At 45.6% G+C, this 19,932-nt stretch overlaps 1 protein-coding gene across 4 annotated transcripts in view; it reads right to left on the bottom strand.

Moving 5' to 3' along the window:
* CTNND2 (catenin delta 2) overlaps positions 1 to 19,932 on the bottom strand; it is a 751,200-nt gene that overhangs the window by 132,776 nt on the left and 598,492 nt on the right. For all 4 annotated transcript variants that reach the window (XM_036225698.1, XM_036225697.1, XM_016163669.2 and 1 more), the window contains one exon: positions 14,711 to 14,894. In XM_036225698.1, the coding sequence (XP_036081591.1) occupies positions 14,711 to 14,894 (184 nt within the window). The remainder of the gene's footprint in view (positions 1 to 14,710; positions 14,895 to 19,932) is intronic.

Here is a 19,932-nt window from a genome sequence, read left to right as displayed (position 1 = left end):
CCCATGCGGCGGGCCCTGTGCCAATCGATTTATGTCGTAACTGCAGGAACAGCATGAGGGTGAGGCAAGCGGGACCTTGACTCAGTGAAAAATTTAAGCAGGTGCTCAAAAACTCGTTCATCATAAATAATACGCATTTTTAAATTGTGGCAAAACATAATGCAAAAATTTCCATCCGAGCCATTTTCGGTGTATAGTTGTTCAGCAGTGTTCCTAACCTTCAATTGTCATGCTAAACAGTATGTTACTCCAAGATGTTTTTATCGAAATTAATGGAAAAACCTATTATGAACCACATATCAAAATTTTCCATAAAGGCAGGACCCAGCTCTGCGTCACCACTGCCGTCCTGTTTATAGATGGAGAGACTGAGGCTCGGGGCGGCTCCCTCGGTCGCCCAGGATCCCACAGCTCGTCAGGTCTGGATTTGCGCGCCGGCTCCTGTTGGTTTGGAGTCTGCACTCGTGACGACACCCACGACCACATCGCACTCAAAGACAGGGTGTCCGAAGCTCGCAGCGCTACGGCCGCGCCCAGTGCAGGCTCGGCAGCCAGAGCTGGCGCTGTCCTCGGCCCCACTGGCCACTCTGCCCGCTCGCGTCCCCTCCCCCGCGACTCTCCCCTGTGCCCCGGATCCCGCTGCGACCCGCGGGCACGGCCGTGTCTCCATGGCACAGGGGACATCGCGTCTCAGCCTGCTCGCCAAGCTTCCATGGCGGCCGCAAAGAACCCGCCTCGACATGACACTCTCGGTAACTGGCTCTGATGGGCCCTCCCCGCGGGCCACGCCCGGGCCAGCCCGTCCCCAAACATGCACGGGGATCCTCTGGCGGGGGGGGGGGGACCACCTGTCCCCGCTGCCCCGTCCCCTGCACACTCGCCTTAGTCCAGTGCGGCCTCTGTGCTGTCTTCCTGTAGACGTTCGCGTGGAGTTCACGACTGTCACTCGGCGGCCTCCCGGCCGTTTCGGGTAGGCTTTATCCTGGCACTAAGTACATTGTGCATCGTGCACCATGGCTCAGGTCCCTTTTTACCTTTTAGGCCACGTATCATGTCTTACTCACTTTCGTTTCTTTGGAACCTAGCAGAGTCCTGGGCACATCCTAGAAATTCGGCATGTGAGACATTGTCCGTTTTATTCAAGCTGTGGATTGAGCGCTTGGCTGAGGAGCAGATGACGAGCCGGTCACGGCTACTCCAGTTATCTGCAGCAGGGCAGGCAGGCAGCGCTGTTCGGTGCCAACGGGCTGGTTTCGAGGCAGCCACGTCACGGGAAGGCATTCTATTGGACTCTGGAAAGCACGGGTTTGCTTCTCGGTTCTACCATGAGCTCCAGGATCGATTGCTCAACCTCTCCGAGCTGCAGTGTCTTCTGATTTAAAATTGGGAAGAAAACTCTGAATAACCTGTCCTTTATGAAGCTGTTACGAGAAGTAAGTGATGATTAGAGGTATTATAGATTTTCTTGCCCACGTAGCACTACGGTGATGCTAGTTTTGATTATTTAGCTGTGCTGATGAGCCGACGGCCCAACACCTTCCTTCACACGAGGTGGATGAGGAATTCATATCGTAATAATCAAGGGCGATGTGAGCACACTCCAAGGACAAAAGGTAATAACCACACCAGCAAAGACTGCCCAAGAGAAAGGTATTCTGTTGTTTGGTAAAACCGATATGTTGGTTCGATTTAGCAGAAATATCACAAACATCTACGCCAGAAAACAAGCAGGTACGTGACTCTAACTGAGAAATCAGAGTGTGAAGAGTAGTGATTTGCGAACAGAGTCACCTCTGCCACTGGGAAGATTTTATGAGTAGCCGGTAGGATTCATGGATTCCTTACTTTGATGAAAATTAATACAGGACGGTCAGTCAGCAAAGCAGCAAGAGAAGGGCCATCCGCTCATTCATTCACGTAAGATACTTATCAGGGGTCTACCAGGGGCCTACCAGGGGCCAGACAGTGTCCTAGGGCTGGGGCATCTATGATAATAAAAGACGTGATCCTCATGGAGATAAGAATGTAGCTCGTGGAGCTAACAGCCTTAAACACACGAGCACACAGGCAAGGACATAACTCCAGATTATCAGAAGGTCTGCCCCAAAGCTGAGAATGCTTTAAAAAGGCGTTACACAGGGTCGGGCCTGGTTAGTGCTTGGATGGGAGACCACGTAGGAAGACCAGGTGCTGTAGGCAGAAAAAAAAGGGGGGGGGGCATTATGGAAGTCCTAAGTTGTGGGGGGGTGGGGTGGGGTGTCAAGAAAAGTCTCTCTGAATAGGAGACAGTTAAGCTGAGATATGAGGATAAAGAGGAGAGAATAAAGTCGTCCAGACACTGGGAGTGACGTGTGAAGGTCCCGAGGTAGAAAAGTCCTCCATGTACAAAGCAACGCAAAGGGGGCCAGTCACGCAAACGCGGTGAGGGCAGAGGGGCCTGGCACGGGGCTGGAGGCGCGGAAGGTCTGGCCAGCTTCGTCCACGTGAGCTGCAACGCGTTGACGTCCGTCTTAGGCGTTTTAAAATAAAAACTGTAACGTTTGCCTCGTCCCTTTCATCTAAGGACCCATGCAGAGTGATATAAAGACAGACGGCTTTAATAAACCGGCAGTTGGAGAGTACACTTCTCTGGGGAAAAAAAAAAAAAAGACTAAAGAAAAGGCAAATAACGTGACAGAAAGAGAATAGTCTGGGCCCGAAAATGTAATGGTGGCGGACGCACACCACCGGGTACGGGAGGACCGTGGAAAACAGTCAGACGGTGCCTCGGAAAGTTACAGGTGCAGGTGCCGTGTGCGCCAGCACTTCCGCTGCCGAGCAAAGAGCTGAAATTGCTGAAACGCGGCGCTCAAACCAACGCACAGACGCGTGAGTCAACTGCAGCATTGGTCACAGCAGCCAGAGGGCGGACACGGCCCAGGTGTCCCCCGACGGATGTGCACCGGGGGTCCTGCTCGGGCCGTGACGACATTGCGAGACTAGACAGAGGCGGCTGCACTGTGCTGTGAACGCTCTAGAGGCCACGAGGTGCCGTGCACTTCCGAGTGGTTCATCTGACTTTATGTGAATTTCATCAGGGTTTATTTTTTATTTTTTATTTTAAGGAAATAAAGACAAAGGTAGCGACAGAAATACTGAGGAAGTGGGCGGTCGCACTGGAGCCCAAACGCGAGGCGCCCGTTGGGAGGAGGGATGTGTCTTTGGGCCGGTCAGTGACCCGCGGGCCGCACTGGCCTGCTCTCCTGGTTCGGCCGCGTGGGAACTGAAGCCCCCAGAGTGTAAAGAGACTCTAAAGAAAGAGGAGGAAGCTTGCGGGCCCTGCGACGTGGGAGGTGGGGGCCCTCTTCCGCCAACAGCGTTCCTGCCCCCGTGAGTGCTCTGGACCCACGGCTTTGCCTTTCTGAGCTGCTGTCCCCCGCGGGAAGAGGCTGTCGGCTGTCCCCTGGAGTCTCCGTCTAAGCTCGCGGGGGATCCTGGCTGGTGCCTCAGAGGACACAGTACCGTAACCTGGCTCAATGGTCTCCCCTCAAATCGAATGGGCTCTGGAAAATCGTAACGAACCGCAATCCCGGCTCCTTTGTGACCCTGTCACTGCGGGCCCTGGCTGAGGACACTGTTTCCTCGGGTGCAGGAAGCACTGGCCTCTTGATCTGTGTCAGCTGCTTAGGAGTGAGAGGGGTCAAGGACAGAAGACATTTAATCATGTGTGCTAGTCAGGGAAGAAATGAAAAAAAGTTCCTTTCTGTTCTAGGAAGAAACTTTTCGGCACCGCTTTCACTCAGGCTGAGAGAGACGGCCCTTTGGGTGCTGCCAAGAGTCTGAGCGAAGGTCTGAGATCAGTTTCCTCCAACACCTGTGAGCACGTACCCCCCTGCGACAGACCGGACACCGGGCTTCCTGGCAGGCCTTACAAGGACGCGACGCTTCTTCTTACTTGAAATAATAATTTTGTTTTGCTATGAGCGTCATTGGCTCCAACCACTTGACCCGAACTACTTGAGTAGACAGAGAGCCCTTGGAGCACTTAAGTACCAATCACGATGACAATGCTTTCCTTTAGCAGGACCTTTGTTTTCTTTTTTTTTTTTTCTATATAAATTAGCAATCACCAATTACACTGTTGGTCCAAAATAAGGTCGGGCCAAATGTAAGTGTAGGAAAAACAGCAGTCTGGACCCACGACTCCAGATGGGACTGTTCTGGAGAATAACGGGGGTGACTCCCAGCTGGCCTCCTCTGGGGGACTGCGTCGCCACGCAAAACCACCGTGTGACACAGCGCCTCCCCGGTACTGCCCCCTTCGGAGCGTAAGGAGTGGTGAGGCTTCGCGAGCTCCGGTCGGTGTGTCCCCAGCGCGGCACCTTCCTTGCAGGCTGGGCACTCGTTATGGGGGGTAATGATGCCTTTTGCCTCTGTGGGACAGTAGGGAAGGACGCAGGGTTAATCGGAAGTCCTGGCATGTCTGTCCTCTGACGTGGCAGACGGAAAGACTAAAAAATGAATTTATGACAGAGGCAGAAGACACAGCATCCTGAAACTCCAGCGTCGAGGGCCAGCGATCCATTAGCACCCGTTATTATTGTTGCGTTTTTTTGCTCACACCTTTTGGAGGAAAGAAAATGCAGACCAGGCATGAAAGCCGGGCAGAGCTACCCTCTCTTTGGCTTTTCTTAAGGAAGACATTTTAGCTGGTACTTGCAGAAGCTTCTGCTAGCTTAGTACAAGAACTTTCTAACGAGAACTGAGGAATAACGATTTTTTCATTTCGGTAGCTTCCCCAATTCTCTGTTTTCAGAATGAGCCACTTTCTGAGATGCAGAAGTTTCGGTCGCTGATAGGCCATCAGGAGGAAACCGAGGAGAGGACCTCCTCCCTCTCTCCACCTGCTCCTTCTTTCCATGACCTTCCTGTTGTCATCCTCTCTGTGTTCGGAGACCCCATTTCTCAGTCCTCCCTATCACAGCTCCAAAGGGCGACGGACAGAAACCCAGGGAGCCCGACGTGGCCCTCGGCCCTCGCCCAGAGGTCTGCCCAGTGAAGCAGCAGCCATGGACATCTCCGCACGCCCGCACGGCCACGTGGAGCCGAGAACCCCGAAGGGGGCCCGTGAGACCAGCGTGATGAATGCTAACCTTTCCCACTCTTCATTTCAAAAATTCTCGGTCGACTAAGGAAGAAACGAAACTTCTTTCCAATCATCTCGGGGAATTAAGGAAGAACTAGACTCAAGAAAGAGAGAATGAAGGGAGGGACGGAATTAAGGGGCGGGCCGCTTCGAGCAGAGCTGGCAGCCGGCTTGTCACTCTGAGTCACAAGGCGGCGGGCAGGACGTGCGCCCTCTGAGCTGGTGGCTCTGCAAAGCGGGCTTCGTGGCTCTCCTTGGTCGTTTCCCTTTCCTTCCGGAGCGGTCACAGCTACAAGGTGGAGGCTTTCGTTCAGTGTTCATGAACATGGGCTCGTTAATGAACATTCCGCTCCTTCTCTCCTGAGTTGTACTTGTCTCCTTGTTTTTTTTGGGTCCCCATTGTGGTAAATGCTGGCTTTATGTATTTTAAAATAAGTGCTGCTTTGAAAAGGAGAAAGAGAAATGGTAGGGAAAGGAAGGGATGTGTTAAAATACTGGAGAGGCTTAGTATACAGGAAATAATTGAAACCGCTTGGCGGGCTCTTTCTTCTTCAATTTACGATAATGGACTTGTTTCTTTGCTTCTCCTCCAGGGAAGCTACTTCTGATGCAATGTAATATGATTTGGGAGGGAGCAGGAGGAAAAATTATATTTTTAATATCGAGACGTTATGAAGGGTTTTAAGAATAAACCATCTTTTACCATTTGCTTTTTATTTATCAAGGAGTTAACACCCTGCAACCCAATGCTTTACGCAGATAAATATTAAATACCATTGTCTACCAATTGGGAATTAACTAAGCTTTTTATTTAATCTTTTTTTCAAAGGAAGCGATTTGTTCACAGTAATGGAAATATTTGAATATTCATATTGTAGTAGGAAGAATGACTACTCGCATTAAAAAGATAAAATATTTGTCCTTTAAAAAGAAGCCCATATTTGCAACCAAATTATAGGATAAATAATTTAAAACAAGTTTCAGTTAGATCCTGCAAATTTTCATAACTAAGTAGATCAAATTTTGCAGAACTAAGTGATGGAAACTTAAGAAGAAATAGCATGATGAGGTATTTTATATTAATCGCTTATATTTAAGGCAAATCATTATACTCTCACTTTTTCTTGTTTAGAAAAACAAAACAATGTTTGGGGAGAAATAATCCCAATTGCTATTTCATTGCACGCAAATGCCAGGAAGAACTTTGCAAAATTATTAGTTAGTCCCCTTGAGAGCTAGAAAGGTCTTCTAAAGGAAAACAAAACTAAAAGTTTTTTTTTTTCAAATTATTCCTAATAGAAAAGATAGGAGAAATGCAAAATCCTGAAGAGACAGAAAGCTTCAGGGCTAGAAGACGTAACAGTAAACCAAGCAGAGGCAAAAAGCTTTTTGTATGTAAAGAAAGAACATATTGGTAAGAGGGAGGTTGGTCAGCCATGAAAATATCGAATAACAGAATATTTCCTTCTGAGGTAGCATTTAGGAAAAACGCAAGGCAACTAGTCCAGTCTCTGGGCAGCCTAATGGGACTTGGGGCATCACGGTGTCTCCATGACGTTATGCAGGGCTTTTGGCAGCAAAGCCCACAGACTGTGCCTATCTGCTCTTCATTATGACCTTCGTGACCATCACAAGGTCAAGCACACGGTAAGGACTCAAAAGAATAGGTGTTGAGAGAATATAGCTATCAATCAACATAACTGAGTCCTCTCGCCGGATACCAGCACGCGCGCCTCTGATCATCATCGATTATCATGTGGTTCTAACCCAGAGAGAGTGAGGGCGCTGCTGAGAGACGGGGCGTGTGGACTGTGTGTAAAGAGGCGCCGTCCAAGTCCCTTCCCGCAGGAGTGTCACTGACTGAGGGTCCAGGGGCTGCGCACCGAGATCCGTCGCTGTGTCTGCCCCTCACGCCGAGGACCCGTTTCCCGTGGCGTCCCAGCCAGTGACTGAGCTCGGCGGCGGCAGTCGGGAAAGGCCATCCCTGGGGGATGTGGAGCCCTGGAGGGAGGATCTGGGTTCAGGAACTCGCCGGCGGTCATGCTGAGCTCCCTGGGAGTTTAAGACATCTTCGCCCCCCTCCAGGCCTCCCTCCATCCCTCCCTCCCTCCATCCCTCCCTCCCTCCACTTGGCATCAGACCTGCATCATGGCTGGATGGCTCTCCCACTGCCTCTGCTTCCCTTCCACTTCTCCTCTCCATCGCTGGCCCTAATTAAATATCCTGCACGGATTGCTAATTGTGTTTTACTGTCTCCTTCTCGCAGGATATGGACTGAGCCAGCGTCCGGTCCTCAGCGAGAATAAACACGCATGTTCTCAGGCTGCTCCTTGTCTCTGTCTCGTGGAATATGGCAGAGTGGGAGGCACTCAGATGTGGCATCTGAAATTCCTATTACCTTTCCTCCTCTTACTTGCTGTATGACCTGGGGCAAGCTACTCTCACCCTTATGAGAATCAGTTTACTGATCTGTAAAACGGGACAGGAACTCCCGCCTCACTAGATTATCGGGGCAATCGCATTAAATGGCATGCACATTAAAGAAGCAGAGCATAAACCGAAACCCAGTTTCTTCCTGATGATACTGCAGCTTCAAGGGCAAGGGCCACACCCTACAGCCTGTGCTATTCAAGGGAGATGGCCCACTTGGGGAGGCCTCATCTGGGGACCCCGACTTAAGAGAACACTTAGGGTCAGCTAGCCAGTGCTCCGACCATTTTTTACATTTTCTTTTACATCTAATTAGGGGCATCTAGGCCAAACCTCTCCTTAATGGCTGTGGACCTTGAGGCCAAGGTGATGTAGGTTAGCTTCCCTCAAGACGTATAAGAGTTGAAGTTCAAATGCAGATCTTCTGATTCCAAATGAAAGGTCATTCAATATACATTTAATATTTAGGTTTTAAGATCAATATGTGGAGATTTTTTTCCTAAAAGCCCTCTTTTATTGTGAAATCACTACTGATTTCATCAAAGTACAAGGATTTAGCATCGTTAACTATGTAAACCCCGATTCGAGAACAAATTTATTAATTGGACTTTATAATTCTCATGTTGCTACCAGAGAATTTCTTGGAGTTCCACTGGCGATTACTTTTCCTTGGAGGTAAGAAAAGGAAAGTATCAGCCTACAGAACATTTTTATGATCGCTTTTACTGAAAAATAGAAACTAAAAGTTAACATTAGCTAAAATTAGGGACGAAATATTAATTTTTTTTCTGTTATACGACGAGTCAATATATGCTTCATACTGGTCAACATGATCTTGCAAGAATGTTTTAATTTTCAAAAACTATTTCCCAAAGCGAAAACAAAAAGTGAAAGCCAACTATTACAGTATTGTTATGGGCTAAATTGTGTCCCTCCTCGCACCGGCCAAATTCGTATGCTGAGGTCTTAAACCCCCGTATGTCAGATGTGACTCTCTGCAGACAGGGTCTTCACAGGGATAATCAAGATAAGTGAGGTCTTTAGCACGGGCCCTAATCCAAAACGACTGGTGTCCTCATAGGAAGATGAGGCTAGGACACAGATGCACAAGGGAGACCATGTGAGTACACGGTGAGCAGGTGGCCACCTGCCAGCCAACGAGAGAGGCCTCCGAGAACCAGCCCTGCGGATACCCGGATCCCGGACATCTACCCACCGGAACTGTGAGCGCGTGCACTTCTGCTGGTTAAGCCACCTTGTCTGTGGCTTTGCTGTGGCAACCCCAGCAAAGGAACGCGGTACAAACCGCCACCTCCTTCTGATTGGGTGGGAGGAAGTGGGCTAGAGCAGTGCACCATGGGAGCCCCCTACTCATGCCCCCCCCCCAAACTCTGTTCCCTTTCTTCAAAGAGGACCTTCATGGTGAGTCGTGACACCCCCCAAACCATTCACTTTGCATCCATAATAGACCAGTGAGCAGAAGGGGAGGACCGCTTGGGGAGATGTGTCCTCTGCTTTAGGGCCAGGTGTGGAATGCTGGGTGTGCGGCTGGGGTGAGCGCAGCCTCATCTGCTCACGGAATCACATACATGAGGCCGTTCCCTTTTTAAGTACCTGGATAAGAGTGTGCAATTCCGCTGCCACACACGACCGGGATACACCCACAGCGCGTTACACGAGACTCGAAAACTACTTTTCAAAAACGATTCTTCTTAGATGATTAGATGAGTAGTATTGGCAACCAACTGAATGCAACATAAAGATAATAATAATTCCTCTTCTCACGTATGGGTCATGCAGGAGTAAGCCACATAAAATACACATCTTTGGGGCTTTCCAGCCAGAGAGTGGTTATCGCTTAGTATTGCTTTGTGGCAGGGTATTCTCAAGGTCACTCCGGGATTAGTTGCTCCATGGGACCAAGCGCTCATCCACTATATGGGTTAACGTGACTAATCGAGGGTGTGAGTTTAATTATACTCATAAGAAAGGCGCAATGCAGCTCCTTTGACAGGCTTAATACCATTCTCGTGTACGCAAAGATAGATGGAAAAAATTAGGGCTGGATATCGTTGTCCTTCACGACAAGATGCTGAAGTGAGAAGGGAATAATAAAAACAAATAAATGATTCGACGGCACCAGAAAACGAGCTGCAGAAGTTAGCAAAACCAGCCTCACGCAAACACTTAGGCTGGAGATAATTCCTCAGCAGGCATGACTAAACGTGACCCAGCTAGATGGTAATGTCGATGGGGGTTGTCTTAATGAGCTGGCAGATTAAAAAGCGAAAAAAGGGTCCTCAGTGAGGACTTCACCAATAGTTTACTGAAAATGATGCTGACGGCCGTGACAGGGATCTTTACGGTATTGATTTGTGATGCTGCGAATGGGAAGCATGGTCCATATTTCACTCTAAAGTGAGAAAGCACCCGCTCTGCACCCGGCTTCCTGAAACGATGCTTACATCACGTCACGTGCCCTGCCTGAGACCCTACAATGACTTCTAGCCCTATCGGACAAATCCACGCAACTTCTGGAAGTTAGCTCCAAGTCAGGAGGGAGGAAGGAGGCTCACACACAGGAGCAGAAATCACAAATGGGACCCACACATGGGGCGATGCCAATTTCACCGCCACCATTCCAGAGGCTGGATCTGAACCCTCTCTGGCTGCGGGCAGCCCCAGCTGGCTTGCAGAGCCCAGTCCTGCTGTAGGTGACGTCTGGCTTTGCACCTGAGCTGTGGAGGGGGACGGGCCTTGTGCAGAGAGAAAACCAGCTCCCTGTCTGGGTCGTCGGGTCCAGCGTGTGGCACCACTGGGGACAGGCAGCTTCTCGGAGTGACCTGCCCCCTCCCTCCCCCTGTGCCGTGTTCTCCAGCGGCCTTCTGGCTTTGCAGCCGCGCTCTGGGTTACTTACCACGGGGACCATATTAGGTCGTTAGGGCTTCCGGGACAAAGTGCGACATGTCAGCTGGCTCAAAACAACAAGACGCTACCGTCTCACCGTTCTGGAGGTCAGACGTCAAAATCTAGGTGTCAGGAGGGCCGTGTTCCTCTGAAGGCTCCCCGGGGGGGACCTTCGCCTTTCCCTGGCTTCTAGTGGCTCTCGGCGGTCCTTGCTGGCCCTTGGCTTATGGCCGCGTCACTCCAATCTCTTCCTGTCTTCTCGTGACCTTCTGTGTGTGTCTGTGTGCACGTCCTCTTCTTATGAGGACATAGTCACTGGATTTAGAGCTCGGCTCAAGGCAGTAGGACCCCATCTTAATAATTATACCTGCAAAGGCCTTATTTCCAAATTAGGTCACGTTATGAGGGTCCTGGTGGACATGAATTTTGGGGAACACTATTCAACCTGCTACAGTGACTTCAGCCAACGTGAGCTTGTCCACGGGCTACGGTTGACGACTGTTCTGGCCGAAGGTTAAGAAAAGTATCTGATTACACATTGCGCAATGAAACAATCATGAGTACAACACCGAAGCTACCTCCAGGTCTGAATCGCCTCAATTAGGCCACAGGAAACACGGAGGACCCCAAAACCACGAAGCGAAGAAGGAGAAAAGAACTTAACACAACTTCACACACACTTATGTCCTATGCCTTTCCAATGCTTATCACATTTATTTTAGGCCGTATTTTAAAAATGGTTTTTATTAAAAATGAAAGCTTTAATCAGGCAGACCTGGAGCAAAAGGCAAAATTTAGAAAACGGGAAGGAATGAGGAAGAAGGCAAGTACCAGCATGTGTCTGGGATGAGGGGAGGGGAAGGTGTGGGCTGGAGGAAGCCTGGGGAGAGGAGCCCCTCCCCCTGCTAGTCCTCACCCAACCCCACCCTCCCCGAAATCCCATAACCCATCATTCTCATTAACATGCTCCTCCAATAAATTTAAGAGATTTTAAAAAATACATCTCTCTCCTCTTTCCTCAGCGACAGATAGATATTTCAGGAGCAAATAGACAGGTCTGCTTTTGAAAAATCCCATTTCCTACCCCCAAATGAATTTTAAATGGAAAAGAGCAAGGGGCTTTAACTTTTCATTTTATATTTCATACGTGCTTGAATTTTTGTTACGTCAACAGGATGTGACATCCCCATGAAGATTTACTACGCCTTTTTAGAAAAGGTGAAGGCCAGCGGCTCTTCGCTTTAGAATGTCCCCACACGTGTGCCCTGTGCTCGAGGTCCCTGGGGCTGGGGCACCATGGCTGGTCTTGGGACCTCCACTGTCAAACGGAAGGCCTGGGAAAGTGGACGGTCTATTAAGACTGTAAAATTGTCTAAAGACTGCACAGCATCAGCGGTCCAGACTGCAGCTGACCGAGGCGTAGGCTTTTCTCCTAACTTAAATGTCACTCTGATAAGCTTTTGGACATTTAAAAATGGTAACATCTGCATTTATAACATTTTGTTTTTATGAAAAATTATGGAAAATAAATAAAGGTGATCTACTTTAGGATAGTAATTGCTTAAATTCCTCACTTCAGCTTCCCACCCTGAAATGACATGAATGATTTGGAATCCTGCTGGGCACAAGGATCATGGAATTCCCCCACGTCTGCGTCAGAATGCGCCTGACGCCCTTTCCGGCCAGGTCGCCTTCCCACTGCATTGACAGCTGAAGTCCTTCCTCCGCTTCGCCCTAAGCTCACCTGATTCCTGAGAAACTTTTTTGACCATGCTAGGTAAGTTAGTTACCCCCTTCTCAGTTTAACTTTCTGAACTACCCTAACCACAGCATTCTAAAATATGATGCTAAGGCTTATTGGATGGGTGCCATTTTCTTGCAGTAGATTATGAGTTTCTGAAGGCCAGGGGCTGTTATGTGAATTTGTGCCTCCCTGGTCCCTCCCGGGCACACAGCAGGCTCACAGTAAATGCTCATGCATAAAACTGTGAAAGGCAGGCGCAGCACAGAAGTATTAAATTACTTTAATATAAACAAGGATCTAGGCTATGTTGGAAAAATGAAGATTGTAAATACCTCACGTACTAAAATCTTCCATCACGATAGGAACACCTGTGACTGTTTTGGTGATTGCCAGCATTGCTCCTAAGTAAGTGACAATTAACAGTGGACATTTATTGAAACCTTTCATCTACCGAGTCTTTACTGGATAAATTAATTTTAGCCCCTTCCCAGGGCTGTTTTCCTCTCTTAGTCCAATCCGCTCATCGACGTGGAAGGATTCAGAAACAGATCCAAATAAGAGAGGAGACATTGCATGTCTTTCTCTAGAAGGGCAAAGTTAAATTGAGGGGGCAGGGAAATAGTCACCATATACTGATGAGTTCTGCTTTGTCGCTCACATGATAAATTCAGAGGAGTGGAAATACCCTAAACCTGGTCACATCTGGACTAAGGAAAGTCAATTTGGATACATACCCTAAATTGGATGTCTTCATGTTTTGCATCCTATGATGTGGTGGTCACTCCTGGGTCAAGCCTCAGTGCACGTGAATAGAGAGGGGTGGGAAGTCACTCTGCTCTGTGCTAACTTTGGTCTAGGTCACATCGCAGACCCTACACTCAGCCAGATGACCTACAAAAGGGACCCATGAATGTAGTACACTGGTCTGGCTTCTTCATCTGCCCTTTCCTCTAATGATGCTGAATGTGTGCTCGAGATGCCAGTGGCCCACAGCTGTCAGTCAAACGCTGCGAACGTATATTTATATCACTGTATTATATTATTATACTACTGATGGAGCTAAACAGGCCTTTGTTGACTGTATTTCTACAGGTGAATTCTGAGGCACATCTTCCCATGATCTTCGTTAGAAATGAAGACACTCTTTATAAGTCAAAACTGTAGGCACTTCTGACCCTTTATACTTGATTTTCCTATTTCTGTTATTTGCAATTAACAGAAATAGGAAAATCAAGTATAAAGGGTCAGAAGTGCCTACAGTTTTAGCTTTGGGAGAGTTATATTTCTTCTGATGGAGTAGGAAGTTTTTGAAAGATAAAGAATTTAAGAGGTTATAAAATGGATGGCTCATTAAGAGGTTTTGGAAAACTGTACTTTTGGCTTACGGTGGAGCCTAGCCAGAGAAATCATGTCAAAAGATCCTTACTTTTTGACCTTGAGGAGAATTAAACTTGCCAGAGGATTTCCTATGCCTGCTTATGAATGCATGTCGATATTTATGGAGGCAGACTCGCTTTACCTCCCTCAATGCACACACATTTCACACAAACACACACCCCTCAAGACTGGAGGCCGAGAGCATGGTTATACATATTCATGAGATCATTATTAACGTCACCAGGGTGATGTTGTTCCTTCTCAGTAGAGACGGGTTTTTACACCTAGAAACCAATCAACTGTAGGAGAAATGACAGCTTTGAGGCAGCCCAGGTGAAGCCATCGTGTCTGTCTTACTTTTGAAATACAGATTATTTGACTCGATATGTTTAATGGCCTTGTGTCCACACCTCATCATTAAGTACCCAGCAGAGCTTCCCAGCTCTGGCACACAGTTCATTGGCCTTGGGAGCAGTTTCTGGAGTTTGGAAAAACTTGATTATTACATTCTTTTCTAAGAGTAAAAATCAAACAAAACATAAGGATGATTCTAAGACATCTCAAGAGATTTCCGGGAAATGATTTTTGTAAAGATGCGTTTGGGAAAGAATTACAACACGTTTGTTACTTCTCTCATTAAAAAAAAATTCATACAACAGGCATTATTAAAGAGCTAGTCAAAGAATTATAGGCTATTGCAGTCACACAGACAAATATTCAAAAATAACTAAAAATGGCTACCGGTGACAATTCATTCGATCTCTGTATATCTATCATAGATGCTTTCCCCCAACCAACTGGCCTGGCTGGCTATTCTATGTGCGTGATATATCAGAACATGGGAAATTGCTGTGAACTATTATTTTCAATCTAAGAAAATTAATTAGTTTTGGTTGAAATTAAAATAAATAAAAAATTTATTTATTTTTCGCCACAAACCTAAGAAAACGCTAAATCAGCTGAATACTGGTGTAGGGACAGAATCGTGGAAGACGCTTAGACCTCCACTGGCACATCACCGTTCGTCTTTCCTGGACACCGCTCTGACCCTTAGTGAAACAGCGATTAGAGCTGCAGGAGCAAAGGTCGCCCAGGACGGCGGGAGGCGGCAAGGACGTGCGACCCACCTGAGGCATCCGGTGGCGTTTCGCAGCACCTGTGAGGAATGGAGCTGTATTTTCCGATCGTCCTGAAGGGGTGAATTTTCCCAGCCCGAGTGGGGGATGATCACCGCGTTGGTCAACACCGCCAGGGTGTCCTGGATGATGGGCATTTTGAGAGCGTCGCAAGACGAGAGGTTCCAAAGGACTCCTGCAAGACAGACACAAAGGGAGCGTTTGCACGGCCACCATTTCTCCTCATCGGGTGAGCAGCACCGGCAGGAAGGGCTGAGGTCGTGCCCCCAGGGCACGCCCTTATCTTTAGAACATGGATGTGAAGCCTTTAAAAGAGCGCTGTGGCTACCTGACGAGTGGGCGCAGAACCTGTCGCATGCTTACCTCTGTTCCATCTACCCAAGGCTGAGAGATCTAACTGAATTGAAGATACTGACCAGACTTCCATTCACTCTTAATACAATGGACTCAAGTCCCCAGTTCTAATCAAGACCAAAGAGCCGTGAAAGCGATCTGAAGTGGACTCCTGGTCCTGTCTGTTTACTCCAAGACCGCCATCTGCACCTGTGGTCCATCTGACCCACTTAGCTCCCCTGTGGAAGCCGTCACTGTCTCACGGGACCTTAGGAGAATCTAGCATCAGATCTGATGACAATGGGCTCAACAAGTCATTTAAATTTACTGTCACTTGTGAAAGTTTTGTCAGCTTTTCTCTCAAAGCAATGCTCATGGAAGACCTACAGATTGATCCTCCTTATCTAATGCCAAAGGTAGCAGTTGAAAGTGGAGGGCAGAACAGTAATTAATGTAGGCAGGGCAAAGAAAACTTTTTCTTAGGACAGATGTAATGTTTTAGGTTTTTAAATATTTTTAAAGAGGCTTTACAATGGGATTGATTTTAGTAAAGATCATAAGTACTATATATATATATATACACACACATAATCATTTGAAAAAGCTTTTAAAATAATTATTTTAGCTGTTCAAAATAGTACACATAAAGGTAAAAGAAACAGGAAATAATATCCCATTTTACTATGAAACATTGTATTTTCCCTCATTACTAACTGTAATAGGCATTGTCACGGGAGATACTAGGAATACAATATCATAGTTGTCTTAAGAAACACAATTTCCAATTTACTTGTTTAATAAGTTTTCAATAGTTTTTAAAACAAGATTGTATTTTGTCTCCTGTGTTATGAATAGAATGAACAGAACACACTTATTTCTGAAACTGGTTCTCCAACTTTCTTGCATTGTCCATATTAAACGTATTATTCCAAGCACATTAATAATCCTAATTTGAAAGGCGATAATGTTAGACTGTTAATAACTAAAGCAGCTAACAGTTTTAAATCAATCCTATAAAAATGTGACTTTAGGGACAAACTTTTCCTACTATTTTTCAAAATAACATGTACTGAGAATTTTATTTAAGTAAATGCGCAGGAAACAAAAGTGTTTTTGGTGCCTTTTATGTACAAATTAATCCTTTAGTACAGGGGTTGGCTTGAGAGCAATTCCTGCCTGCTTGTTTTTTGTAAATAAAGTTTTATTGGAACACAGCCGTGCCTGTGCATTTACATATATCATCTATGCGACAGACTTTTCTCCACATTTCTGTGTCCTGTGTTTGCATTGCCAGTGGTATCCTAAATTGAGTGCACAAAAAATGCTCAATGGTATACAGAAGGTACTTGCGTGTACTATATATGACATAATATGCTATATTATAGATGTTTATTATTATTTATAACACATATACCAATATAAATATATATTTATGTTATACATAACAAATAAATATATATGCAAATATACATATTCTTATTTGAACTGATTCGAAATACTAGAATATTATCATATGCATTTATTTTGTTTTAAATAATATATGAACCTGTTTCTTCATTCTATTAAGAAATGCTTTGCTAAATTTTGGATAATCTAATCAAAATAATTACCTTTGTTCATTTGCAATCTTAGAAAAATACTTTTTTCTAGTAAAATAATCACATATATATATTTTTAGTTTTGAAAAGCACATTAAAACGAAATTAACATCTACCCTAGAATTTGAGGGTGACTTTGTGAAAATGTCACATTAAAGCGTTCTGTTTTTATAAGTATAGAATGCAAACATACAAGGTAAACATGAGTTTTTTTAATTCCTAAATTCTGATTTGAAAATGCCAACACATGAAAACTGAAGTTTGCATGTTTTAAAATATGGTTATGCTTTGCTGTAAAAGACATTTCCTCCAAAAACTAAATGGTAAAAGAGACACTTTTGCATTTTCTACATGAAACAAATTTAAAAGAATCTAAAGGCACTCTAGGACACTAAAACCATTTTTACTGTTATGATTATAACAGAAAAGAGGTCAGAAGAGAAGAAAATCAAAGAAAGTGTGAAGGTCTACTCTGAAATCCGACAAGAAACGAAAGGATGAACATAAGACATGATCCAAAATAACTCATTATTGGGCTATTATTCTCGCTTCTCCTTTCTCATTAATTCATTCATTAGCGTAACCCAATTCAGAATCCTGCAAGGAGAGATGCTTCCTCGTTCACATTCACTCCACCTGTCCAGGCTGGCTCCGTCTGAGCTTCACATTCCCGTGAACTTATCTGTGCATTTGACCCGTTTATCTCTGAATTTGCCATCTACATTTGTATGTGCAGCACACAGTGCTTTCTGAAACTTAAGAGAATCACAGTGGATCTCTGACCACAGACAGCTTTACCACCTACGTTTGAATGAGGACTGGGCAAAGTGGTCGTAATGTGGCAGAATTTCTTTTGGGGGAATTGAGCAAATCAGTCTCAGGGGACCCTCAAAACTTTGAGTTTTGGTTAGGTTGTCTGGACACAGAGCCAAGCTTGAGTGTAGAAATGAGCAGTCTCTGGGACCTTTGAGATGACGGTTCCTCTGTACGACAGGTGTCAGAAGTGGGAAATAGCTGGGAACTCCATATCTGTCTTGACACATGTGCACGCACACGCACACACACACACACACACCCACACCCATTAGACATGGCTGAAAGGAGAGAATTAGTAGAGAAAAACAAACACATCTAGACATTCTCTGTGAACTAATGGGAAATGGGCATTTTGTTCAAATTTCTCATTCCTCTTTCTGCTGTGGTGGTTTAAGGTATGCCCACAAATTTTTTTGACAGTCTCTTTAAATGGTGGAGACCAATCCTTCTCCCCATGAGTCACTTCTGACCAACAGAATACCAAGTGGAGGTGACTTTTGAGACTAAATCATAAAAAAGGTATTGTGGCATCCTCTAAGCTCCGTCTTGGGTTGTTTGAGGGGAAGCCAGCTATCATGCTGGGAGGACCCTCAAGCAGCTCTTTGGAGAGGCCCACATGGTGAAGAACTGAGCCCTCCAACCAAGAGCCACGTGAGTGCGCCATCTTGGATGTGGACCCTCCAGCCCGAGTCAAACCTTCAGATGACAGCAGCCTCACGAGAGACCCTGAGCCAGAACGCCTTGAATCTTCTGCTCTTGGGTTCCTGCCACTCACACACAATATAAGGCAAATATTGTTTGAAGGTGTTAAATTTTGGGGTGATTTGTTATGTAGCAATAGTAATGAATGTCCCTTTTGTTCCCTCTCAGCCTCCCACTCTCTTTTTGCCTTTCTCCTTCCCTCTCCTTTCCCTTTGCAACTGGACCCATTTCCCCGGCACACTTTCCCCCTAGTTACTCCTCTCATTCTAACTTAGATACACTCGTTCCTTTATCCCCTACAGCTCTGCAATGCTCTCATCACGTCTGTTCTGAGAGTACAGAAGATCCTGGAAGGAGGATCCAGTTCAACTTTGTAACTAAATGTAAAATGTATTTTAATTTAGAATACAAATGATATTTAAGTTTTAAAAATATATCCTTCTTTATGTTTGCAACTTATTAAATGGCCAAACCTTTCTTCAATTTGTAATAATCATGTATCAATTTCCTACTGCTGCTGTAACAAGTGGCCACAAATACAGTGGCTAAAAACAATAAAGATTCTTAAAGTTTTGGAGGAGCAAAGTCGAAAATGGATCAGCAGAGTGGTGCTCCTTCTGGTAATCCTTCTGGTGCTCCTTCTGAAGGCTCCAAGGGAGAATTTTCTTGTCTTTTTAAGCTTCTACAGGCTGTTCCTTGGCTTGAGGCAGGCATCGCTCTGACCTCAGCATCAACTGTCACATCTCTTTCTATGACTGATCCTCCTGCATCCCTGTACTGAGGGCATTTGTGATCACAACGAGCCCCCTTGGATAATTCAGGCTAATCTCCCATCTCAAGGTTCTTCACTTAATCACACGTGCAAAGTCTCTTTCACTATGTAAGATAACATTCACAGGCTCTGAGATTTAGGAAGTGGACTTCGTAAGGGGCAGGGAGGCACATTATTCAGTCTACCATACATCCATCATGGCCTTGTTTCTTCTTTTTGAAACAAGCTTGTTTGTTACTCGGACCTTTTGGATTTACTGATCTCTCAGTCTGAAACATTCTCCAGAACTCTCCAAGGCTGATCTTTCTTTCTGTCTCATCTACTACCTTAAATGCGCCAAACTCGGAGATTTTCTGGATCATTCTAAACTACCTTCCCGGACACATGCTATCAGAGTTCCTATTTTAATTTTCAACAGCGATCTCATCACTAATTCATAATTCCCATGCTTTATCATTACTTGATTTTTTTTGTCTTTTGCTCACTGTTCTTTCCCATGAGGTCTCAGCCACCAAATGAAAGCAAGGACCTTGTCCAAGTGCTCACAGCATACAGAACACATAGAGAACACAGAACATGCTCTGACACATGGCAGATGCTCACCAAATAGGTGAAATAAATACAGAATTAGCAATTAGATGATATGACGCCTCTAAGATGCCACGCGCTCCACGCATCGAACATTCTCTAAGTATTATAGTGCCAGCAAGATGAAGCAACAATTTGAAAGAATAAAAAAGAAGATACAAGATGTAATGTTACAAATAATAGATCCCAAAAAGAATACAAAAGTGTCATTTCAATGGGATTATAACCCTTAACTTTATGGAAATTCTACTTTTAGCTAGTAAAGTTTATAACATTAAAAAACATTAATCAGTTTAGTATTAGAAGGTTTATCTCTAAGCTTCATTTGGGTAATGTTCTTATATTAACTCCCTCATAATTCTAAATTAGGCAAGGCGATACTAAAATTTCAAATTGTGGAAAAA

This window comes from Rousettus aegyptiacus, unplaced genomic scaffold (genome assembly GCF_014176215.1).
Source record: "Rousettus aegyptiacus isolate mRouAeg1 unplaced genomic scaffold, mRouAeg1.p scaffold_m13_p_8, whole genome shotgun sequence".
Lineage (NCBI taxonomy): Eukaryota > Metazoa > Chordata > Mammalia > Chiroptera > Pteropodidae > Rousettus > Rousettus aegyptiacus.
This window is presented reverse-complemented; position numbering and strand designations above follow the sequence as displayed.